This window comes from Coloeus monedula (genome assembly GCF_965178545.1).
Source record: "Coloeus monedula genome assembly, chromosome: 1".
Classification (NCBI taxonomy): domain Eukaryota; kingdom Metazoa; phylum Chordata; class Aves; order Passeriformes; family Corvidae; genus Coloeus; species Coloeus monedula.
Genome location: NC_138781.1, coordinates 13,278,570 through 13,305,381, shown reverse-complemented (window position 1 = coordinate 13,305,381; position 26,812 = coordinate 13,278,570). Strand labels below are relative to the sequence as shown.

At 39.5% G+C, this 26,812-nt stretch overlaps 1 protein-coding gene across 4 annotated transcripts in view; it reads left to right on the top strand.

The window, feature by feature from the left end:
• Positions 1-10,747: 10,747 nt before the first annotated feature.
• The window catches only part of CREM (cAMP responsive element modulator), a 36,183-nt gene continuing 20,118 nt past the window's right edge, over positions 10,748-26,812 (top strand). The window contains exons 1-3 of one of the 4 annotated variants that reach the window (XM_082283421.1): positions 10,748-10,921; positions 16,511-16,628; positions 23,817-23,963. In XM_082283421.1, coding sequence (XP_082139547.1) covers positions 16,515-16,628; positions 23,817-23,963 — 261 coding nt within the window. In that variant the 5' untranslated portion in view covers positions 10,748-10,921; positions 16,511-16,514. The remainder of the gene's footprint in view (positions 10,922-16,510; positions 16,629-23,816; positions 23,964-26,812) is intronic. The other 3 variants (XM_082283420.1, XM_082283422.1, XM_082283423.1) reach the window with 3 other exon arrangements.

Sequence of the window (26,812 nt, the reverse complement as noted above, 5' to 3'; positions counted from 1 at the left end):
GCGCTCTGGGAGCCCTTGGGCTTCGCACCGTCCTGCGGACACCCAGTCTGCTGCTCAGAGCGCTCGCAACTGAAGAGATGAGCGCTTTTAAAAAAAGCTTTTAAAAAGGGATTCATTTAGAGCATATAGTGCCGTTCTCCGTAGGAGAGTCTTCTGGAGTAGGAGTAGGAGTCTTCTGGAAGACAGACATTTATTTCTGAAAATTCTCTATTGTTCAAATTACTCAAAACTCATGTCAAAGTAATTGCTTTCCCTGTTTTCAAATCAAGCCCTTGCCCATTTCATTTCCAGTGCTTGCAAATTTATCATTAAGCCTTAATGCTTTCCTTTGTGTTCTCTTTTAAAATTATTTTATTAGCTCATTCTAGACATTTTAAACACCATTTCAGTTTTTTCTATTTTCACCCCAAACCCCTTTATTTTTCTATTCTGCTGGTTTAAAGCTCTTCTGTTTGCTGGAGGCGGGGGGGGGGGGGTAGGTTGTAACTTTAAGCTTTTGGTTGCTTGTTATTTTTTGCAAGTGTTGGACTGTATCTGTGGCACTTTCTCCTTTTTGTAGGACTGAAGGCTCTTTTTTAGTGGTAGTATTACCCACAAGCTTGTGAGTTAAACTCTTAGAAATTAAAATATATATAGGTACAATTTAATTATGCTATTTAACCATGCTGTGTGAATGTATTAATTGTACAAGATCAGATATCACGAGTTAGATGGCTGTTAACGAAAAACATCCTTATCTATACAGTACCCAAACATTACAGAGTACATATTTTCTAAATTTCTCTTATACAAGGAAGTTTAGTCCTCAGTTAGCTCTTGTAAGATGGAAACATAGATAAAGGGAGGTATTTTCAAAACGAATAATTTATGGTGTTCAGCATGGGAGAATCATGTATTAATTTTCTGAAACTATGAATATTCACAATTAGCACAGACTTTAATTAGGTACCAAATCCTCAACTATTCTGCACACTCTGTTCTAGAAGGCTGCAGTTGAGGAAGCACAATTAGGGAGTCACAATTAAGAGGAAGAACATGAACATTTGTTACTTCTTTTATGGTATTTAAATTTTTTTCTTGGATTTAAATGTATTTAGGAAATAACAATTCCTACCTAAGTCACAAAACTTTAAAATCTGGATATCCTTTTCATAAAGTGTCTTTGTCAACAGTGGCCAGAGAATTACCACCTGAAAATACAGAACAGGGTATTGCAGGAGTCTGAGATGAGCAAGTTGTGAGCATTATTGTATGTGTTGCTAAGGTCATCTCCCCACTCCCACAGTGCTGCCTGCATTTCCAAAAGAACAAAGGTTTTCATACAATCTATTAAGAAATAATTATAATGAACCTGCCAAGAGCAAGACTAAAACCTGTGTGTATGCACCAATGCTTTATGTGAGTGGATACATGATTTATGCATCAGTGAGTTCAGGTCAGTGCTGGCTCTGTGGTGGGGCTGCTCCTACCTGCTGGAGCCCAGATGTCGATCATCTGAATTACCGTGCTGGGCAGACATGCCCAAGACAGCCAGCGAAGAAAGCTGCCATTTGGCAAAGTGTGACCAATAAATGGTGTCCTCAGCTACCTCAGTCATGTTTTCATGCATTCCTTGATGAGAACAGATGTGCAGACATACTTTAAATCCTGCTTGACCAAGGCTTAGTGTTGTCTTTCAGCAGCTGTACATAGCAGAGGCACAGATGGGGGACAGATGGAAATTCTGGAAGTTTTTGTAGGATGGTCCTATGGAGAAGTCAACTTCTTCCCAACAAATTCTTATCAGTTCTATATATATTGTTGATTACAGCAGGGAGTGACACAGGCTATTTTCTACTACATGCATATGCCACCTTAAAACATTGACACCACATACACAAATTTATGTTTCTTTGATTACATCTGCTACCAAGTCTGCTCACTGCCCTAACCACTATTGCAATATTTCCTGAGTTCTGCTTGTTGTTTTTTTTCACTTTTTTCTCTCACCTGATAATTCTGTTTCTCTGTTTGCATTAACTTGTTTTCTTTTCTCTTATGTAATTAATTCTTTTGGAAGGAGCTGTCTATTTTGTTTATGTTTATGCTACATCTAGCACTATATTATTCTGGTACAGAACTAGGAATTCCACAGCCCTACGATAATACAAACACTATATGAAATGTGCCACTATACCACCTACCACTGTATCTGAAAGCTGTTTTAGACTGCAGTCTGAACTGACAGTGAACAGTCCACATTCCCCATCACCACCATTTAATTTGCAAATGCTTTCTATGTTACTATCTGCTTTTCTTGTCTTTGATTTAAAACCCTATTTTTAGAGTAACATATTTCTTAGCCTTTCTCATGTAGAAAATGAGAATATTGACTGGATTATTTATGTTACATTCATGTTATATTCAATTTTTACTAGATGAGTTAGTCTGCATTATCGATGCAGATAATAATATTAATTTCTTTTAAAATAATGTTTTTCTTCTGAAAAGAAAAATGAAAGCAGGAATGGACCTTTATTTCACTATAGCTATTTTTAATATAGACTTTTATTGTGGGTATTTGTCTTCCATGTAGTAATGTGCAAAATATATATATAAGCTGAAAAAATCTTTTGTGATTATAAAAATACACATCAATAGCGTATTATTCTTGTAGCTTTCTCTTTTTTTTAAGTTTATGAAGAATTTTAAATGTGTGATTATCTAATCTGCTTAAACCCCTTTAATTTTCAGTAAGAAGCGGACGCTCATTGCACTCCTGGCCACAAGATGGCAGCACTGAATATATTAAAAAAAGGGCAGTTCAACTGTTTAAACTTGCACAACCTACAATAAGACTAACAAAACCCACACGTTTTTGTCCATGAAATAGGAAAATAAACAAAAGTTGGGCTCTCCCAAAAAACATTTATTAGTTAGTCATCAAGTGCTTACTTCAACTCCCAGATTTATTCTATCCTTCCCCAGGATCTGAGATTGCTTGGAAAAAAATTTGCAAACGTCATTTTTTTCCATCTATTATTAAAAAGGGGCACCCATTTATTTTCATGTCATTGTAGCTAAGAACTTAAACTATCTGTCTGAGCAAATCTAGTTAGTTTTTCTTTCTTATCTGTTTTTTCCCCCAAAAAATTGCTAAAAAATATTCTGCAACATTATTGACAAACAAAATTGTGTATTTAGAACTTGTATTTAAAGATCAATGAGCTGTCAAGACTTTATGATGCAGTAACTGAGCCCAAATTATTCTACTTACAGGAATTTTCAGATATTAAATAGCTTTTTATATGAGGTATCAAAAGAGTAAAAGGTTTTGGAGCTTTTGTGTTCAGTTAAAAGGTTGTAAATCCTTCCTGTTCAATAAGTGCATCAGATGCCACAACAGCGCGGGTACTTGCTGTGGGCTGACTGAATATATATCATAATATACCAACAAACAAGCAACCTGGCATATAAGACATTTCAGTGTTCCTATTTATCATATTGCTCATCTAAGCACTTGGAAAAAGAATGCAAAAAACTTCTAAAGAAGCTATTAGGTGACTTTATTTTCTGAATTGTTAAAAATGAAGGAGTCCTGGCTGAGTCATCATCTGGTGGGCTTTGACTTAACTACTGGGATTTTGCTTTCTGTTTAATTTGAATATGAAACTACCCCTGAAATTTACTCTAGTAAATAAGCAATTGTTTGTAGTTTTCATGATTTAGCTTATATGCATAAAATCCCAAAGCTACAGAGCTGAGGACATAGAACTGTTCAAACATCGTCACTCATCCCTGCTGGTAGAAACAAGAGAGAGAGAGGGAGAGAGCCATGAGAGCATGCTGCACGCAATGGGAGGGAAGCCACAGTTCCAAGAAAGTTGTTACCTCTACTGGGTCATGAGCCAGAAATATATTTGTTTTTAGTACCAGCAGTGAACCAAACAATATTATTCTAAATGTCTCTCCTTCCACATTGATTCAGAAACTATGCAGTTTCTTCAGAAAGTGATTCAAGCCCTTTTTTTAGCAGTATCTTTTTATAAAAGGCTCACCGATCATGTGCACCATTGTAAATGTAATTTTTTAAAAATCATAGTGAAATAATCCTTTCATGGAGATACTGCAACACAGTGAAAAGATATTGCTCAATACCTCGAGTCTTGTGTCCAGTTCTGGGCCTGTCACTTCAAGAAAGACATTGAGGTGCTGGAGTGTGTCTGGAGAAGGGGAATGAAGCTGGTGAAGTGTATAGAAAATAAGTCACATGAGGATGCAGCTGAGGGAGCTAGGGGTGTTTAGCCTGGAGGAGTGTCAGGGGAGACCTTACTGCTCTCTACAACTCCTTGAAAGGAGGTTGTAGCCAGGTGGAAGTCAGCCTCTTCTCCAAGGCAACCAGAGACAGGATGAGAGGAAGTGGCCTCAAGCTGTGATTGGAGATGTTCAGGTCGGACATCTGGAAGAATTTCTTCACTCAAAGGGTTGTCAGCCATTGGAGGGGGCTGCCCAGGGAGGTGGTGGAGTCACCATCCCTGGAGGTGTTCAAGAAACAACTGGATGTGGCACTTGGTGCTGTGGTTTATTTCACAAGGTGGTGTTCAGCCAAAGGTTGGACTCAATTACCTTGGAGGTCTTTTCCAACGCAAATGATTCTGTAACTCTATGATTTTATGAGCAGCTACTGTGAGAGGAAGGCAGCTGCTGCTTTTTGTTTGCTAGGCACAATGTTTTGGAGAAAATAGTCAAGTAAATCTTGAGTGGTTCTACCACTGTACTAAAAATGTAAACCTCAGCATACAGCTCCACAACATCTGTGTGTGCAGTATGTATAAATATACACACAAATGGAAGAAAAACACTTGAACTTGGTGACTGCACAACTCCTAGTGATGATGACACTTAGGCACCACAACTTAGTTTCAAGACAAGGTTGAATTTGCAGAGCTGTTGTTTCCAGAAAAAAAAAGAAAAAGGGAAAAAGAGCAAGTAGTATATGTCTTCACTAAAATATGATAAATAGGAAATGTCTAGAGCCTATTTCTAAAATGTCATTTTCCAAATTAAACTACACATCATTCCACTGGCAGTTTCCTTGGGTTTTCTTGAGAAATCATTTCATAAAAATATATATGTCTCTCAAATAATCCAGTAAAACACATTTTTCATACTTAATGGAGATGGAAACCTCCTGTAATGTGCAAAAGTGCTGGACATACAGAACGAGAAAAAACAGCTCATAAATAAACCAACTGCCAAATAGCATCATAAAGGAGATAAATTAGTTGAGCTACCATTTGATGAAATATATATCCTTTTAAGAAAAAATATGTTGCTTTAGCCATTTATCTGTATCACTGGTAGATTAAGAACTAACAATTCTTGACATGAAAGAAATACAGAAGCTCTCTCACATAAACACACTGCAAATAGCCTGATAATCTGTTATACAGAATACTCTTCCATTTAGTTATTTTTCACTTGTACCTCTTCCTTCTCTTTATAGCTCCCAGACACCTTTACCTTGCTCCATTTATTCAGCAGCTTTTGCTTCTCATTTTATATTCTGCATTCTTGCTCTTCACTGTCATTCACAACCATTTACCACCAACAAAAAAATCTGCTCCCTGATCAAAAACAACCTACAGTTGCTAGAAAATCTAGTCTACATCCACTCTGTTAACCAAATGCAAATTCTTCTTAGTATTTTTTTTCGTTGAATATTTTTTAATAAATATGAACTCTTTGTATGTGTTTGTCTTTTACTGCATTATGCAAATGTTTGATGTCAGTCACCTTTGTGACACCTCAATGTCCTATTAGCGCCAGCCACTTGCCTGCACTGTGCCTTACAGGATACATCTTTTTTAAGGCATGAGCATATGCCAAAAGTTTGCACATTTCTGTGGCACAGTGTATTCACATTAAACTACAGAGTGTTTTCTGTGTGCTTCTTTTAACACAGCCTGTTCAGAAGACTTTTAATACTAAAGTTTTATGTATTTAAATTTTAAATACAATTCAAGCAGCTGTTTGGAAAGTTAATATTCATGCTATAAGTACAAAATAATGCTTTATACATACCTTGTATTTTTCACCTAAAAAGTTCAAAGACCTCTACAAACACCAATAAATTGTAAATGGTTATGAATACTGTGAGATACATGTTATATTCATGTTACAAGAAAAGTGTTATATAAGGAAAGTTCATTATTCAGGAGAGGAAAGGAGAAAATTTCAAGTAGTAGATCTAAATTAGCATTCTTTTTTCTGCTGCAACAGAAATATCATTATGCATATATCAGTCAATCTTTTTATCATTACATTGTTCCCTAGTCGGAATATTATTTTCCCATTATAATTATTTCTCTCACAAAATGAATATGCAACAAGTGAGTATGCAGCAATCTATAGAATGTCAAATTATTTGTCAGACTATGGGTTTCTCCACTGTTTTGTTTGTTCTTGCTCCAGTGTGTGGGGAGACAACAGTGCTGGAGACCTGACCTAGGACTGGTGTATGAGGAAAGAGAGAGTTTGGATCCTGTCAATTCTCCTTCTCATTACTTACAAACACCATACCAGGTATCTAACTACACATTCACAAATCATTTTAGCCATTTGTGCTGTTGTTCAAGCAGTGATTAATAAAGTGATCACAGTTTAGCTGCTGGTGTACTCTGATTTGCTTTGCTACGTTTTGGTGCATCAGTAAGAACCTCCTCTCAAACTGCAGGACATGCCAGACAGTAGCATATCACTTGTGATACCTGTTTTGTATTTACAAACTTTAATTTCTTACTACAAACCCTAAAAAAGTAAAAAAAAAAAAAAAAAAGCAAGCAAACAAAGACAAACCACATTAAAACCACATTAAAATGTTGTATTTCATCTTTGGGGTGTAAAATATTGTAACATTACTGCAAGTTATTATTAAAAATCAAATCATTACAAACCCAAGAAAATCACAGTAATGATATTTTTTTAAATGGACCTAGAATAGTACTTGATACCCCCTTCACCAATAATAATGTCCAACCCTTCCAAATAAAGAAATTCTGTTGTTTATGTGACACAAGGTAGAGTAGAGCTAGCTGAGGTACTGCAAAGCCTCACAGCTGTTAGGCCAGGCTTCTCACTAAGCCAGACCTGGGACTCCTCAAGGCTGTTCTTTCCTGTGCTTCTGGCTTACACAACCCACAAAAGTCAAGGTGGTACCTTAGCACAGCACTAATTTAGGCAGTATCAATTTTCAGAGGTTCCAGTGATGGGCAGTAGAAAATAATAAGAATAAAAGGATCATCAATTTGTTCTTATACTACTCATACTGTTACTCAGTCTTATTTCCAACTTAACATAGTTTAAGGAAGGAAACATTACTAAATATTTCTAATTCTACAGATGTGTAACTTAAAAAAAAAATCTATATACATTTGATTTACAAAGCTTTTACCTTTTACAATATTGTTCAATGTTTGCCTTTCTAAGGGGGTGCCATTTCTGTTTCTATTTGTGAGCCAATGGAAATCCATATTTTTCTTGCATTGCTAGGAGTTTATAAAAGGAAATAATAGGTAAAATTAATTATTAGTCTTGTATTTTATACTCATTGAAGTGTTCTTCTTGCCTAATCTGTTCTCTGTTTCAGACTGATCAAGATTCTGTTGCAGCATGCGGATATTGGCTACTTCTGACTTTCATCATATTTACAAAATAAATTGCGAAAACAGTGGCTGTGTGTTGACTGCACTTTCCTGTGATCACTCTGCAAGTTCTGCTCTTGTCCCTCTGTTTCCTTGTAGGTAATGAAAGAGTAGAGGTAGGGTTATTCAATGATCAGTTAAAACTGGAGTGGTCCACGAGGAGACCTGTGGTGGAATTATGAATCATTAAGTATCAGTATTATACCAAATAGGATGCCAGTCTATTTTTCTGTGTTTTACCTGTATTATCTTCAAATGTCTGGATTCAAATTAAAGGGAAATTGACAGCTAAGCTAGGTAGCATATCCCTCTTGCTGTCACTGTTTATGCCATGACAATCCATGAACATTTTAACAAGAAAACTAAACAGGCATTTCATAAGATTAGATGATTAAATGTACCAAATTCTTTCAATCCCCTTAAAAAATCTATTTTAAAGATATCTATGAGACCCATATGTAGAATCAGTTGTCTGAAAATTACATATATAGCATTCCTACTGATGTATTGTGCATTGGGGAAATATCTACATTCTCTGCAAAGAGCACCATGTTTCTTTTTGGTGCTCCAACTCCCTGCTCATCTATTACCCCTCCTTGGTTAAGGTAGTACTTCTCTCTGTGTGATGGTGCCATGGATCAGACTTAAGAATTGATCCATGCTGAAAGAAACTTACTGGCTTTGCCCCCCGCCCCCACAAACACACACAAAAAAGGGGGCAATTAAAAAGTAATTGCTGCTGAATCATTGATACTTCCTTAAATCTGCAGAACATACCATCATAATCATTCCAGGTTAGAGAGAAAAGATGACTCAGGCAGTCATTCTGACGGCAGCAAAGAGCCGGGATTTCAAGTTTATGTTCTTACATAAATTATGAAAATCATGATGAATCCTGACCTGTGTGGCCTTCTTATGCATTGCTTTTGGTCTCAGCATTTGACATTAAATGGGTTCATATCAGGCATTGGTCCCAATTCAACGAGAACTGGTTTTCAGTTGAAGTGAGCACTTCTGTGGCAAAGGTCAGTCTGGCCTCAGGTAACAAACACGGTACCTCAGTCCTGCTACGGTAAGAACACAACACTTGCTCTTCATTCCCTTCCTCTTCCAGCCCACCAACTTCAGCGAGCTGCATCAAGAGCCAAATCTGGTTAGTCATCTTTGTATCACCAGGGTCTAAATCCCTCTGGCAGTTCACTCAAGTGGTATAAATACTAATAAATTCTTAGTTAAACATTTCAAAGCTGTTTACGACTTACTTGAAAACTAATAGAAAGTAACTGCTTGTCCAAATGCAGGCACCAAGAGTTCATGGAAATTCTCAGTTTGTTTATAGGTAACTCACTCCAGTGGTTTCCATTATTTAACACACTCATTTGAAATTTCATCCTGTTTGAATAAGACTTCTACCTTCAAAAATATTTTTGAGGTGCTGCTAGTATCCTAACAACTATTTTTGGCTTTTTGAGTATACTAGGCAAAGCTGGAATTTCTTCCAAAGGTTTCAGCAGAGTAGTTTAACACTTGCCTGTTCATTTGATTATCTTACTATTCTAACAAACATTTTTAATTGGCAAGAGATTTTCTAGTAAAACATACCTTTTAATGAATGAGCATAACAATAGTGTACCTAATGGGTGAGCTCTTAAACCAGAAGCGAATTAACTATGGGAAGAGAAACTCCTATTTAAAACCAAGAACAGACACATAATATATAGGCAACAAACAAAGGGAGGGAAATAGAACTCAAAACAGGAAGGGAGTGTTAAATATTTCAACAAAGGAAATGTAGAATGAAAACTGAAAACTTGCACAAGCAATAGTGATAATTGAAGATTCTGTATTTTTTCCACTAGATTGCGATTTTGATAGCTATTAAATAACTCCCGTGAAGCAAATTAAAGAACTAAATCCTTAAAGGCAAAACCTTTGCAAATAAATATGATTCATCTTTTATGAAGTCAGAGATAAGAGTTATTTGTTTTTTTTAAAACACAGGAAATCAATACGCAGGTTCTCTTCATGCCATGAATAAGACTGAGTGTTTGACCTGTATGGACCTATCACCAATCCTGACACCCACATCCTCCAATTCTTCAATGACAATGACTTATGTGAAATTAACTTAGGTTTTTCACGTTTATTTAGCACACCGAGTAGTTTCTCACAGTAAAAAAATAACAAACCCAAACCATAAAAACGGGTAAAAACATTACGTAACTTCAGAATATACGTGCAGTGATGTATAGACATCTAATTTAAAATATACTGTAGTATCACCCCTTCTTACACTACTTTGTAAAATACTGAGCAGCAGTAAGACATATGAGATTCAAACACCACTAGTAACAAAGTTTATGGCTTATGCATTTATTGCACTTCAATATTATGAACCCTGAGACGACGGGCCCTGTGCTCCCAGCAAAGGACGTGCTCACACCTGCAGCACAAGCCCAACATGACTCAGGGTATTTGGACGTAATACCGTGGCAGCGAGCGGGGAAACACGCACGTCGCTCCCGCTTGTTGCCTCTTGGCAATTTCTGACTTATTTAGCCAAATAAATGTAAAATACGATGTCATACCAGGAATGACTGATGTAAGGGACGTGCTTTCACTAGGCAGAATTACTAAAGAACCTGCGGGCAGCACCTCGGCGGGGCGGCCTCTGGGCAGGTTTCCGTGTCCGTGAAGGCTCCGGCACCGCCATGGGGACAACCGAGTGTTGAGCTGCGTCCCTTCCCTAGGTCAGCGAGGGGACAGCCAGGGCTGAACCCGGCGGGGGCCCAACCACCCTTATCGGCGGGGCCCGGCCGGCACAGCGAGCAGCCAGCACCGCCCCGCTATCGCACGCCCAGAGCGCGGCCCACGGAGCGCGGCGGCCCCGCGGCTGCCCCGGCTGTTACCGGCCGCCCCCGCCCCCGGCAGCGCGGGGCCGCCCCGCCCGCACCGCGGCGCGTCCCGCCCCGGCCAATGGGCGGCGCCGGCGGCGGCCCCGCGGCGGCGGTTGGTCAGCGCCGCGGCCGTTGCGCCCCGCGGCCGCCCGGCACCGCCGCCCGCGCGCGGCTCCGCCTCCCGCCGCGGCCGCTGGCGCTGGGAGGCCCCACAGACGCCATTTCCTCGGCGCCCCCGCGGCGGCGCGGCTGCATCAGCGCTGACGTGAGGCCGACGTGCGGCTCCGCCCGGCCCGGTCCCCCCCACCCCCTGTGACGGGGGCAGCACGTACAGGGCGGCGGGTGAGTGCGGGAGGGGGCGGGGACACGTGTGCGCGCAGCCCGACCCCCCGCGGGCCGGGAGCGGGGCAGCGCGGAGGGCAGCGGGCGGCGCGGCGGGCAGGGACGGGCAGGGCACGGCACGGCACAGTAGGGTAGGCGGAGGGCGCTGTGCCGCGTTCGGCTCAGCCCCGCCTCGAGAGCGCGCAGGAGGCGGCGGAGGCGCGTCCCCGTGTCCCCGTCGGCAGCCGGGAGCGCGCTGTGCTCAGGGACGGCCGCGCAGAGCCCGCACGTCGCTGTGGGGCGGCCCCGAGGCGGCTCCGCATCCCGAGAATTCAGGAGGGGGTGCGCGGAGCCCCGGCTTCGTTACCGCCCGGGAGACGCGGCGCTCGCCGAGCTCTGGGAGGTGGCGGCTCCAGCCCTTGCTCTGGACACCGGCTCGGCTCGCCCGGCGTTGCGGCGAGGAGCGGGGTCAGCGCCTGCCCGCTGCGGGCAGAGTGCCCCGGACGGCCCTTCCTGGGGTCTCCGCGGGGCTGCCCCGGCCGAGGGGGAGCGAGGTGCCCGCTGGCATTTGCCCCGTAGTCCGTTGCTCTCGGTTATACCCTTGCCCATAGGGCTTTCGGAGCTGGGTCAGAACAGGTGGAGAAGGATCACAGTGGACTTCCTGAGTCCGAAGTCTTGCTTAGAAGTTTGAGCGTTTTGTCTGCATCCGCCACTGCTGTGATAGTATAATTTTTGGTGTGTTAAGTAATTCCACGGGGACTGATGATTGATCCTCTGGCCTATCCAGGGGCTGGTTGGGCTCTTCTAGAGGGGACCGTGTGTCTCTCGCAGCCGGCTCTTTACTGCCTTGTCGGGATGGTTGAGGTGGCCAGGTAGCATTGCCTGTGCTCACGGTAATGTTAGGTTGGGATTTAAAGATTTTGGGTTTTAGGGTTTAGCTAAGGTGTTCAAAGAAGAAAAGAATGGGGAAGAAAGGGAAACATTGTGAGTCTAGGAGGCAAGGAGGCACAAGAAGCTTAGTGATGAAACTTCTGGTGATACTGGAAGCTAAAAATTTGCACTTTCAAAATCGGGTCTGTTGTGCTGTTGCACAGTTTTAGCTGACTGAATTCTGTGACCACCTTATCAGCTGGTGTCTTTCACACTACCAGGGTGGTAAAACAGTTATTACAGAGTTCATACTTGAAAACACAATGCTCTTCTGAAACGAGTGCATTCTGAGAGTTTCCACACTCACTGTGGGGTCATCAATAAAGGCAAACCAGGTGTTTGTAAATTCACATTCTTGCTTTCTAGTAACTCCCCTGTGAATAAAAGCCTTCAAAGAGATTTGGAGCAAGGGCCGAAACATATTTTTTAGCCCCTTATGATTGATCTCTTTTGTATTTAGCCACCTTTGTAAGCGGTCCCTGATGTATAAAGGATGGTTGAAATAAAAAAGTTGTTTTTTAAAATGTCTCTGGGTATTTAATTAGATAGTCACACACTTCCAATTATGCAAAATACTGTAGCAATTTGCTTTTGCAGTATAATTTCACCAATAGACATTAAATATTATATTAATATGCAGTGATGTAAAACAAACAGCAGTATTGGGGGGGAGTGAAAGCATTTCTTGTGCTCTTTATTCCAAAAGAGCATGTCTTGATAGGGATGCTATCCTTCATCTCTTACCTATGAACTAAAATATAAAAATTTCACACCTTTAGCTCTAAATTGCCTCGAATTTTCTAGGAAAAATTTTCTGTTTTCCTCTAGCTGATTCTGTCTGTCAGATTTGTCCTGTCAGGGATGGTTCACCTGATCACAGTTGATGAAGCTTTTGATGTGCACTCTATGCATCATCTTAATCAGTGTTTATCTGCTACTGACCTGCTGTCCATTAATCTCAGTGACTGTAGTAAACATGTGCTTATATATATTTAAATGTTGCTAGTTTGGTAACAGTTAAACTTCCTGCCAGATCCTGAAGATCTCTTTGCTATGTTGTAGGAAGCAGGTATCTTTGCTTACATTATGGAAAACCATTTTTTGTCCCCTTTTTATGGGAGTGCAGAGGTATAATTTGTTTATTAATTTAAAAATCCAGACTAATATTTAAAATTATTGTTCAGTCTTTGTAAGCAATTAAGATAAAAGAATAAGAAAAAAAGTATTAATACTGAGTATATGGCTAAAACTTGTATATAGTTAGTCATACAATGAAGAAAAACATTATATAATTCTAAACAGGACCCAAGACCATCTACTTTAAACTATTTGCGTAGTTTTCCTTTAAAATAGAAGGAAGGTAATGTAAACTTTGAAGTGTGATGTGTAGTGCTACTGATAGACTTTTATGAAGGATTTTAAGTGCTTGGTGGAAAATTCTGTTCCTTTGACACTTAAAAGCAATGAATATGTTAGAATTTGCTTGCAATGCAGACTGAGTGTGGTAGATGTGGAAACTTTTTCTGGATTAGATTAGTAACTGTTTCCTGCCACAGTCTGTATTACTGATGTGTTCGAAAAAGCATAATTATGATATTGCTCAGTATTTTTTGCTCAGTATTTTTTTTCTCTGTATTTATTAAAAAGTTTGATGTATTCATGTTGACATGATATGTAGTACAGGAAATAAAAACCCTGCACAATTCAGATTTTAGGACTCTGAGAGTTTATGAGACTGCTCCAAGACAGTGACAAGCTAGTCTGAAATTCAGGAGTTCCTTGGCATGCCTGGCTGTGCACCAGCCTACATGAATTGGCACAGCTCAGTGTGACTGTGCCACCGCTGACCCTGGGAGCTCAAATGACTGCAGCTGACCTGCTCCTGCCACTTCAGTGATCCCATGGTTGTGTCTATCGAAGATTCCTAACCTTGTAACATGTCTGAATTGTGATACTAATGTGCTACATTTTGTCTTAAGTCATCTTTCTCATTGAAGTTTTATGCCAAGCTAGCTTGTGTATCTTTTAAAATTACTCATATAGTTCGTTATTTTTGTTTTGTTTTTTTAGGCTATGGTTGGATCTTTGTATTTGGATGTTGCTTTAAGTCAAGTCACTGTCTGGTCACAGAGGTTGTCAAAAAGAAGTGTGTTTGAGCTTATCTAGGGAAAGTATTTTGCTATATTTCAGAGTAGTGATTGCATTTTATGGCAGTCAAATCTTCAGATTTTACTCCACCTTGCTAAAGTTTTAAATTAAGCAATCATTTGTAGTAAGAGTCAGAATATACACAATTGTAAATGGAGAATCTATATAAATTCTAGAGTTTTCTTTGTATATCATAAATCTTAATCATGTTTGTCACTTCACTGACATGCATAGTACTTGCTGTTGTTTTTCTAATTAAAGATAAATCTAAAAGTACACTGCTTTCTCCCTACTGCATTTTGCAAAACATGGGGAAAAACTGTGGTGGGTTTTCTGCTGCACTGATGCTCTTTGTAGCTTTTTGCTAACTTAGTGAAGTGCTGCAGACGAAAAGACTTGCGGAAAAAAATCCTGATAAAGTAGTAGAAATAAATACATTTTTATAGTGTTCTGCAATCAGTGAGAAATTAAGCTAAGAATTAGGAACTAAATTTTTTCCAAGATGAAAAATGGCTATTTCTGGGTAAAATTTCTATGAAATGCATTCAGTGGGAATAAAAGTACTCGGGTTTTTTGTTGTTTGGTTTTTGTTTTTTATTTTCAACAGTAGGTTGTCTGTGACAGATGGCTCTGCATACAAAAATACTTCAGGGCCTTCATAAAGTGAATTAATTTTGACTGTCTTCCATCTTCAGAAAGAGATTACAATGAATATGTTGCCAGTACCTATGTATTATTTAATCTTCCTTGGTGTATGAGCTGTTCTGAAGCTTATTCTTACATGAACCAGATACACCTTTCATATTTGAGACTCTAGTTTACAAAGGAGGAACTTTTTTTTCCTACTTTATTATTGTTATTATATTGCACATTTATATAAAACCAGAATAGTTTAATTAGATAAGATCTTATAAAAAATTATGGTGAAAAGCTTGGTGAAAATATTTTCCCCAGAGCTGTTAGACTTTGGTGAATTTCAGTAGATGTTTAATTAGATTGTATCTAGAGAAAAAGGTAATTAGTGGTAACTAACGTGACAAAAAAGTAGAAAGATTTTAGGTGTAAAATAGCTCCTTATGATTTTAATCTGAATTGATACTGGCATAGAATACATAACTTCTCTGAGGAGAAATACTCATGTTACCCCATAAAATGTTGAATTGTGTGCATCTTGGCTACCATTAGCTATTGTACTGTTAAGTCTGGTCAGTAGAATACCACTGCAGGCATATGAGCTAGAAAATACACTTCTCTGCATCATTTGATTGGATATCTTTTCATATTTTCATGCCTTTATTCTGGGCAAAAATTTGATATTTAAAAAAGCAATAAAATTCATTCTCTTCAAAGATTGTGGAATGTTCTGCAAAATAGTGCCACAAAAGGAGTATGGTTTACATTTAATTTGATTTAATGTAGTTAACTTATAATATGTGGGACTAAATTCCAGAGTCTCAGAGTCAGGCGGGTAGCAGTCCTTCCCTGCCTCTTCATCTCTCAGTGCAAGTCCTGAGAAGAAATCGGAGTAACTATCAGCCAGTTGAAATTAATTGAGCTTTGAGTTCAGTTGGGCTTAGCATTCCCTAGGTACAGAAACTGAACCTGGGGAACTGAGATTTGCTGGCTCTTAAATCTCTCAACTAATATCATGTCTTCCCTTTGCGGCCTCGATTGGTTGTGTAAGTAGGGTGTAGGTGGGAGCGTGCCTGCAGGGCATCCTGCCTGCCTCTGCCTGACCCTATCCTGTCCCTGTTCTGTTTGTAAACTGACCTGTTGTCATGGCAATGTTTGACATCACCTGTTCAATGTTGCACCTTCAGTGCAGGGTTTGGTAGGAGAGAAAGGGAGCTGAAGAGATCCAGGCTCTTGTTTTAAAACTCACACCTTCCGTTATGACTAAGTGTGCCAAGAAATACCGAAAAGGAGCTGTCAGGTAATTGCATTTTTATATAGCAGATAAATAGCAGATTTGGAAGCTTTCTGTATGAAGTTTAAAGTCTTAGTTTAAATTGAAGGTCAGCAAGTTGCTTATTTTTCAATGAAATTCTACCATACTTTTAAACCTGTAAAGTGAGAAGAATTGTTGTGACTCTTGAGCCATGAGTAGTTTACAGACAATTCAAGCATAGATCCCAGCTGGAAATAGGCATCTTGGAAGGTTCGAGGGGGCTGTAGCAGCCTGTGGCTGCTGGGCAGCTTGAGGGACCTGCTGCGGGCAGTGCTGCTCCAGAGCACTGCACTCCCAGCCGCACTACCAGCACTGCATGCGACCCTGGGATGCTGCTTGTCCCTCCCTGAGAACCGTCTCTGGAACTGCCTCTCCTTGCAGCTTTCCAAAATACTTGTTCTAGAGCTCCTGGCTATATGAGTAAATATTTTAATACAGGGGAATGAAGAAAGCACTTCAGTTTGACAGAAACATATTTATTTTCTGTCTGCTCCAAATTAAAAATAGTTTGGAATTACTCTCTATAGCTGCCTGATATACCTCCCTGTACTGCATTATTTAAATGTGTATGTACCTACTTTTAGACTGATGACCATGGAAATGGTTGAACAGGATGACAATACAGTGGATTCTCTGACAGAGAGAAGTGCTGGTCACCTTCAGAATCAGCCAGGCCAAAGTCAGATTTCCTCAGGATCTGAGGTAAGTTGAAATGTGTAAAGATGAGAAGAATCAATAAAGTGATATTTAGACCTACTATGATTTTTAAACTATCAATTTGTATGGAATTCTCATGTTTTATAAGTCTTGGTATTAAATAGGAAAAATATAGCAAAGGTATACTGGAATACTGCAGTAGTTAGCAAAGGACTAACAAAACATCAGGTCTGTTAAAAGGTAACACTTTTAGGAGTCCTTTCAGAGAAGAGTGATCAGTAGGCACATGGGTTTTTTCCTTTTACTTTCACAAGATGATTGTTACAGAGATGGGATACAGTCTTAAGGAATTGAGGTGGCTACAAGATCAAACATATCTAAACCATCTGTGTATCTTGAAGTGTATTGTATAACAAAAAAGAAAATGTGAATAAAAATAACCATGGTTTTCTCCTAGTTCCAGTTTTTGTACAGAATGTATTTCATCTAATTGCAAGTACATTTGTAATGTATGCTTGTTTTGTTTCATCCCTGTGTATCCAATGACAGTGTCTGAACTTCTGAAGCATACTTTACATGTTCTGTATTGTTGCTCTACCTGGATTATTCTTTGGTAGTTAATGGATAAAAGATTATATAGTAACAATCCTCAGGCATTAAAAATATGTACTGAAACATTCGGCACTTGAGAGAAATAGTGTTCCTGACTACTAAGATTTATAGGTTCAGAAAAGTGTATGGACCACTTAAAAGGATCTTCAAAACCCCTTTGTTAAATAAAGGAACTGATTTTAAAAAATGTCTGACAGAATTTTTTCATCATTGGAAGTTAGAAATTATTTGCTAAGATTTGATGCCATGTATTTGGTATGTTAAATACTTGATTTACATTATAGATATATTTTTGAAACTGAAAGCAGCTGTTCTTTTTGTCAGATTGTCAGACACAAAGTAGATTGCAAAATATTTATCAACCTTTTTTTGTTGGTTTTGATACATGCAGCATTGGGAATATTGTTTGTTCAGTTTTTTTCTTTAAGAATTTTATTTGGTTTGCTCTGTTGATGTCATCCCCTCATTTCTTCTTTAGTAGTTCTAATTTTCTGTTTTAGCTTCATAGGATGCTTGATGTGTAAAATCTATTGGCTTGTGCAATAGTGTCTGAAGAAGATACCTGTGAATTTTTTCACTTGGGGTGTTTAACGTTTATCCGGAGACAAAGCTGTCACTAATGCTGTAGGAGAGCTTTTGCACTCCTGCAGTGTGCAGTGTATAACACTTTTTATGTTTGTCTGCATTTAATGCTTAAGTACTGTGTGTCAAGATTCAGCTGTACTGAGTATGGGTTTCATCCCTGTCAGCTAAAATGAATAACTCTGAAGCATTGATGAATATCGTTCAATTAGCACTAAACCAAAACATGTGCCTCAGTTTGAAGGCTGAGGGGGAACAGTCTGGAGTTGGCATCTGGAGTCCCTTTTTTTGGTCAGATGGCTCAGAGAGCCAACCTGGTCCTGTCAGAGCTGCTTGGTGCAGGTAGCTGGAGCCGACATCCCTCTCCTGGGCTGCCCAGACAAGTGGGGTTGGTGCTGTTCTCCCGCTCCGAGGGCTCTGGGCCTGCGCCCATCTCCTCAGCTGCTGGCATCCAGCGCCTGCAGCCCCACACACGGCCTTGGTGCCCTCAGGCTGCTCTGCCACAGCATTTGTTGTGGTAGAACAGCCCGGACAGAGCACTTGTCACTGACAGGCCTTGTTGAGACGCTCCTTTGGCTTAAGATGAGTAGGATTTTCTTAGCCTGTGTTCCTACCTGGCTGGCTTGGAAGGTGAGGCGCTTTGTCATGGAGAGTTGGGCCTGGATGTTGAAGCGTTAAAGCCTGCCGGAGGCCCCTCTGTGGGACATCTGACTGGTTTTGTGGTGGTCCAGGTGGGAAATATGTGTGTTTCTGAGGAATTCGTGTCTGTGCCACTGGTCCACTGCCTGTGTATTTTGGCTATTAGAGAGGGGCAGAGATCCCTTCTCCCTCTTTGGCCTGTGGAGGAGTGCAGTTAAGAGAAGACAACAACTAAAAGGGACTGAAATGTATCTTATGCCAACTTCCAATCATCCCTCCTACAAATTTCATTGCAAGTATGCAGAAATAGGAGAAAAGAATGACTTGATTCTTACTGAGAGCTAAAATGCCTGGTCACTGAAACAGAGGGCTCCTTTTCAGATATCTTGAGAGGGGTGTCTATGTGTTTTTTCTAGCAAAATATTTACTCAACCTTGGTTTTGTTCAGTCAGAAGTAAAACATTTTAATGCACTATCTTTTAATTTGTGGTTTTCTGTGTATTATCAAAGAATTAAGTTGTTTGGAAGTTTGGAAGGACCCTTTTGAGGTTATCTAGTCTGACCTGCCTGTGCAAGTAGTGTCAGCCAGAACTGTGTCTGCCTGGGTTGTAAATATCTCCAAGGATGGAGTCTCTAGAACCTCTCTGGGCATCTCTGCCAGCAGGTGACTGCCCTTCCTGTAAAACAGGTGGAGTTTTTATGTCCAGATGGAATGTAATGGTTTTTAATGTGCTTGATATTTAGTTGAATTTTGTCTTTGGCCAGGGAGTGACTAGCAAAATGCTGAGGGATACAACTACATAGGAGATGGGTGCTTTTTTTTTTTTCTTCTTTTTGGGGGAACAGCAGACTTATTTTTCCTTCCTCTGTAGTCCAGGCTTTTTAAAGAAATACCTGCCATTTAGTTTTAAAAGGATGGACCAGGTACTCCATAAGATGATAATCTCTAGAGGGGAGAGATTGTTTTGTGCTGAAGCATTTTTAATGTCTCCCTGTTGGGAGAGAGAGGAGACATTAAGAATGTGTGGGCTGGAGCACTTTGGTGTGATGGGATAACCTCCAATGCTAAAAAGGACCTATTATATATTATTTGTATCAAAAAAACAGTGTTTGCATTTTTTCCTTAGCTTGTGTCATAGATACTGCTATATTCTCCTGCAATTTTCTGGTGCTGAAAGCAAAATTACTTTTTCTACTAAAGCAAAAATGAGTAAATTTGAAAACTAGCAAAGATGAGATGCACTTTTTGTCCATTAGAAAGGGTTGTTTTTAAAATAAAATGTCCTACTATAGAATCAGTTTATAGTTGCATTTCTTGCATCCCTCACTTTTAGCCGGTTGATGAATTGACATGGTAATGTTTTTGTGATCCAGCCACCAGAGTAACTAGGTAAGAAAGTAAAATTATTGGTGGTTGTCTTTAGAAGCTGTTGAAAATGTACAGAGCACCTGTACAAACGCTTGATGCCTTTGAGGGAAGAACAGAAGTGCGAGATGGAAAATTTCTCAACCTGTTTTGAGATGAGCTCCATGGGTTGTCTCACATGCACAGATCGTCTGTTGCTACATATAGAGCTGTACTTAAAAGGAAGTTAATTTGTATTGGAATAATCTGATAGTGTTGATGGTAGTCAAACTTGCATCTTGAAACACTTATATCTGCAATGGTATTCAAAGAGAAATTAGATGTTCCTTTTTCAGGATTTCTAGAAGCTGCACTGTATTCTGTGTTGCTCTGTGCTCAGCTACACTAAATATAACAATGTAAGGTCAATGTACTTTAGCCTTTCTCAGATTTGACAAAACCACTTTCAGTTGTGTTTTCTTTTTTCTTTAATCCTACATCTTGATGGGTTCCTCTTTAATTCACTTTTTGTTAACTTTGTCATGTTATCTGTCAGTAGAGCTGTCTGCTGACCTTGTCTGAGATACCATCTCTTGACCTCTTGGTACTGGCCCTGAATTAGACATATGTCAGGATTTACAATGTAAGAACTGCTGTCAGAGAGCATAGGGAGATTTTCAGGGAGATTTTCAGAGCCTGGAGTGCATAGCCATTGCAAGCTGGGACTGTTCAAGTTTAGCACTTCAGAGGGGTTGTCCTTGTGGGCTCTTGACATCAAACTGTGTTAAATCTTGCTCCCTGCAGATTGAGACCTATAGCAATTTGCTAGGCTGTTGTAAGTAGGACTTTGCTAGGCCTGTTGTAACCAGCCTGCCAAATGCAAATGCTGGCCATTTAGCAAAGTTGATGTTAGAGGATTATAAATGCACAGCTATGTCACCATTTTGTGATTCCTCGAAGCGTATGCTGGCACCAAATGTCTGGAATCAACCTAACCTTATTTTCCTTAAAAGTAGGTGCTTCTATTTTGGCAGTAGTTTCAGAATTGATCAAAACATCTGTCTCCATCTTTTCCTCATAGAGGCTACTTGGTGCCCAAGTGTGGCAGGTCCTTTGTTCCTTTGTTAGGTGAATCTGGCGTGCATTTGTCTTGACTTTTCCAGAATTACTTTTCACTTTATTTCTAGAGTCCTTGTAGTATTTAGGTCCTACAGCAGGGACAGAAATCAGATGGGCCTGTGTACTACATTCTTCATTTGGCGATGTTGAAGGTATGAGGGATTGAATGTGGAGGTAACCTCTCTAATACTTAGCAGGGAAAGGATATCTGACATTCATAGGGTCTCCAGGATAATTGTTCAGATGGACCATGTATCTTGAAGTTAGATAAATGATGGGCAGCCTCTTTCTCTGCAAGTGTGTGCCTCAGGATGAAGGTAGTACCTGATCACTCTTGCTGGCTACTTTTCTCTCCCCACATAGAAGAGGGAGCATTTACATTTCCAAATACCTGAAATATGGGACCGTACTGCTATTATAGAGTGCATGGTTGATACTTGTTGGAGCTATTGGATGTGACTGTTGCATGCCTAGGACCATAGAAACCATGGAATGTGTTAAGCTTCCCCTCACCCTCTGTGTTCCTGAGTTGCTTCTGTGGATTGTTTTCAGTTGCTGTGCCAGACAGCCCTTGAAGTAACGATGTTAAAGGTAGCATTGCTCATCACTGATGTCAGAAAGAAATTTTTTTGCCAAGCCTGTTTCAGTCAGGATTTACGCATGATAGCATCAAAATGTTCTAGTATTTCTGTTAACACAGGGATATTCAGCTTGAAAACTGCAAAGGGAAATCTGAATCAAAATTCTAATAATAATTTCTAATATGTATAAAAGTGATGCAGAATATGGACCTTGAAAACTTTATAATACTACCGTCTCCTCTTCCCTTAGCACTTATCCCCCCTTCATTTAATCTCTTATCTAAATTAATGGGAAGAAAACAATTTCTCTTGTTATATTGTAAACTTTAGTCCAAAAGAGTATTAGCTGAGTGAGGTTTTCTTTTTTTTTTTTTTTCCTGTGTGGTTATACTGAATAAGGAGCTTTAAAATGAATGTAGTTTCTTAATCTCAAGTACTGGATTATTTCCTGATTCTGTGTGACTGACCCATTGTGTACCAAATAGAAACTCTTAAACTGTTCACCTATTGCTGTTTTATGGCTGATGTATTCAGAAAGTTCTTTCTGACCCACCAAGTATTGTATCAAATTGCAGTTCTCACAGAGAGAGCAGTAAATGGAAGGGTTTGGTGAAATTGCCTTTATAATGTTTTGAAAAGTTAGCAAGCTTTGTAAACATTTAGACTGCTCTGTGATCTCTCCTTGAAGCTTGGGTTCAGGATGTAAGCTTTACCACAAAATAGATCATACTCTTCAGATCTTTGAGACTTTCTAGAGCTTAATCTCAAATATCTATTTCTAATAAATTTCTCGTAATATTAATATTTGTTGAATTGGTTGGGGAAAAGGTTTGTATGTCCTATTTCCCTGTTGCCATTTCATGCCATGTAAGGAATGATGTAAGGAAACCATTTCAGGGTTAAAAATGCACTCAATTGTTCTATTTTCTGAAAAGCGGCTCAGTGTCCTATAACATTGAACAATTGCATAGTCAACGTTGACAAGATCCTGTCTTTGTTTCCTAGAAACATTGTTTCTTCAAGGTAATTTGAACCAACATCAGGTCTTTTTGATAGTAGTGCATCTTAATAGCAGTTAAAATTTTTCACTTGCTTCAAGAAGGGATTATTTTCTAGACAAGCAATATCTTATGGATCAGGAATCAAAACTGCTGTCATTTTTGGGATTAGAAAAACACTTCAGTGTAAATACAGAAAAAATACAAAAGTTTTATTAACTGTTTTTTTTTTAATATTCACCATTCTTCATGGCTTTCTTCTCACAGTCATCTCATTTTAGTCATACCCAGATACCTTTGGAGCTGAGAACAAAGCTAGGAAGGGAATAATACTAGAATTTTATATATGAGTCTGAGTTTATTGTTGAGTGTGCAGAATATAGAAATAAGACTTTTCAATGCTGTTTAATTGAAAAACACAGTATTTCTTTTTATGATATGGTATATGTTTGTCATTGTCTTCTTTTCTGAGTTTAGAGATGTTTCATCACACAACTTGAGATCAATCATAGTGTTTTCCCTTTGCATCAGTATTTGTTTCTGTTAATAGATTTAACAGTAACAGCAAAAATATTGAACTATTTCTTAGCCCATAGGTATTAAACTGTTTCTTAACCTATTCGTCCTCAGCACTGAGGGTTGAGAGCCACAGGCTGGGGAAAGCTGTTCTTACAGCTGTGCTAGCCTGAAAGAAGATTCAGCTGTTCTTTATTTTTGTTGTTGTTTTGAAGCACTGATATACTCCAACTCTCTTTTTCTTGATATATATAATTATGTATATAACAAGAGTCCATTAAACTAAATCAATTTACAAATCCTTGTATGGCTTTATGGGTGATTTTTTTGCTATCTGAAGAATTCTCATGTCTCTTGAGACATCCATCTGAAAAGCGTATCTTCTTACCTAACAAGCAAAGCCAAACTAAAGTGGGTCTGGATTTCTTTTTCCTGGGAACATTCTGCAGCATGTTGTTGCAGCAACATTCCACTCCAGTGAATATGCATGTGTTTTGTTACTTTTCTTGAGGTTCTTCCTAACCTTTCTAGCAGCAGCAGATTTGGTGTGTGATGGGCAAGGGTTGGGGGTTTTTTTTTCATTGAAAAGAAAATACAAAGGCTCTGGAGGGGAAGAAAAAAAGAATTGCAGTTTGTTAGGGTACAGCTTTCCATACCATTTGGAAAGGTACATGCCAAACTTTTACTAATAAAACTAGTTTATTTTTGTACGTGATAATTATATACATCTAAGCTATTTTAGATGTGGCAACAAAATCAGTTTGTTGTAGTATCACTTCTAAAAGCATTTGCTGAAGTCTTAAGGCATCTTACTTAAACATGATGATTGTAATTTTTGCAGGTTTCTGTAGCTGCTTCCAGTGCTGGAAGAGGATCTCCAGCTGTAACTCTAGTGCAGTTGCCTTCTGGTCAAACTGTTCATGTCCAGGGTGTCATTCAAGCCACACAGCCCTCAGTCATTCAGTCACCACACATGCAAGCTGTTCAGGTTAGCTTTTTTATTGTTACATTTTCATGAATATTTGGTACCTCATAACTCTTTTCCCAACCCATCTTCAGTTTCTCTTCATTCCAACCAGTGCTGCAAGATTTACTCAGATGGCACAGGAAACAGCAGGGGGAAAGGTGGCAAACATCCAACCAGCAGCAGCTCTACAAGCATTGTGTAGCAATTCCTTAATGCTTCCTGTTTATCTTATAAGAAATTGTGTTGGAACTTGTGTCTGAACTTACGCAACAGCAAATTTGTCTCATAACATGGCCTTACTTCAGTGTATCCTGCAGTTTTTCCATTTTGTTAAATTCTATGAACATAATGTTTCTAATGCTACTATGAACTCATAAATTTTCAAGTATCTCCTATTTTATTATTGGAGAGGGTCTGGATGTAGTAGAAGTAAGCATATTATATCAAGTGGTTCTTTGTTTTTAGGCGCTATCAGACCCTGTTAGAGCATCTGGTATTGCTTTTTGTGGATGTGGATGTGTAGATAACAAAAATATGGGCAGCCTCAAACCAAACCTTTATGTGGCAAATGTTCACGTTTGAAGTTGCTGGAACTAGAAAACAGAGATCAGTGCAAAATGTGTAAAACTTTTCAGAGTTTTTAAAAAGTGAGAAAGGCAAGAGAGAATGAATTTGCAATGTTTTGAAAATTGTTCAGCCTCCCACTGGTGGTTTTTTTGTAGCTAGGAAGGCCTCTGCTCTAGTTTTAATAAAAACTGCTTGGGAAATGTCAACTGAATTGCTTTTTGCAGATAGAACTGAAATTTCTGGTAAAAGATGTGATACACCTGTTATGAGGGAGGGGTTTTACCTGTGGCCAACGCAAGGCTTTTCCTTAATGTTGCAACATGTTAAGGAAAAGCCTTGCATTGTCAGTCTTCTTGAGAAGCCATCTTTAATGTTAGAGGCTTCTTAGTAACTTTCAAGTATAATATATAAAAAGACATCTATAAGTATGATTTATATTTGAGAAAAAGAATAAAACCTTGATCATATAATGAGTATTTTATTGTTGAGCAGTAGTTGTAGATGATGGGACCTCAAGGTTTTGAAATCCTTGGTCACTATTGAAAGAGGTCCAGTAGATGTCAATACTTGATCAAACTTGAAGTCTGAGCAGAGTATTCAAAGTAAATACTTTTTTTAATTGGAATTCTTTCTAACTGTAATTTTCCTGAGTAACCTTTATTCAATAAACACATCAGTAATTCCCAGTTTCTGTCACTGCTTTTCTTTAAGTCAGTGTAGTCAGGATGTACATGTAAAGATAGAGGACTTTTTTCAAAGCTCAGAAGGAGAAGTTTCTCAGGAATCTCTTGCCAGCTGCTGCTGTATCATCTTAGGGGAGTGAAAGTCAACTGTTTGTTGTATTAAGTGAACTCTGGCTGTCCTCTCTTTCCCAAAGGAATAGAACAGGAAAGTTTTGTCCCAATTAATACCGACTAGTTAGTTGCAGGATTTTGCTTTGGTTTCATCTGAATAAGAAGGGCTTGAAGATGCTGCTTCATTACAGAGGGTGTTCAGCCCTTCTGTTATCCTCTTCAGTACTTCATGCTGCCACCTGGCATTTCCACCAAATCATTTGTCTTTAACTTGGTACCTTCTCTCTACCAGACAGTGGGGAACTTGGGAAATTGTATCAGTTGAAAAAAGAAAAAAAGAAGTTTGCTGAAGGTTGATGTTGAAGCTTGCATGACCTTTCCCTCAAACATCTGCCATTTTCAACCAGAAAGTGTTCAAAGGTTTTTCTCATAATGCTGTTGCTTTTTAGATGAAGAAATATCTGTATAGCATTCCTTATTGTTTTGATAAACGTTGTTTTATTTGTAGGAAGGTTTAAAGTTCAGATTGTTATTTGACTTATTGCTTGCTCATCCCTGTAGTGTATCAGGTCTTGGAAAGACTAACATGAGTTTGAAGTTAAATTTGTTCAAATGCAGATGAAATTGAAATAGGTAAAGTCGAAATCTGAACAATGTCCAGGAAAAAATTACAATGGTTTCTGTTTGTTAGCGTTATGGACATGGTTGTTTGCTACTAGAGTGATCTGAAGTGTTCATTTCTCTATTTGTCATGATGAAAATTAAAGCTTTTGAAATTTCTTGCAGAAAATCTCCTCTTCCACATTGTTGTGGTTTGACACTGGCCAAATGCCAGGCACCCATGAAAGCCACTCACTCACCCTCCCCTGCTACAGCTGGGCAGAGGAGAGAAAATTTAATGAAGGCTTCATGAGTTGACATTAGGACCAGGGAAAAACACTCCGAGGGCAAAACAGGCTCAATTTAAAGATATAAAGTGAATTTACTACTAAAAAAATCAGAGCAGGATAATGAGAAGTAAATTAAGCCCTTTAAAACACCTTTTTTCCCCCAACCCCTCCCTCCTTTCCACCCACAGCGCAGGGAGACAAATTGTGGGGGTTTTGGTCAGTTTGTCACCCAAGGTTTTCCTCTGCTGCTCAGGGAAAGGAGTACTTCCCCTGTGAGACCGTGGGGTCCCTCCCATGGGAGAGGGATGGAGTTCAGTTGTCCATGAACTTCTCCAGCTTGGGTCCACTCTCACGAGCAGCAGTCCTCACAAAACTGCTGCAACGTGAATTCCCTCCACGGGCAAACAGTCCTCCAAAAACTGCTGCGATACGGGTCACTCTTCCACAGGGTGCAGTGCTCCAAGGACAGGCTGTTCCAACTTGGGAGCAAGGCCTCTCTCTCCATGGGTCTCCCACAGGACTGCAGCCTCCTCCAGGCATCCACCCGCTCTGGCGCGGGCACCTCCCCCACGGGCTGTGGGTGAATCTCTGCATCCCCCATGGACCCATGGGCTGCAGA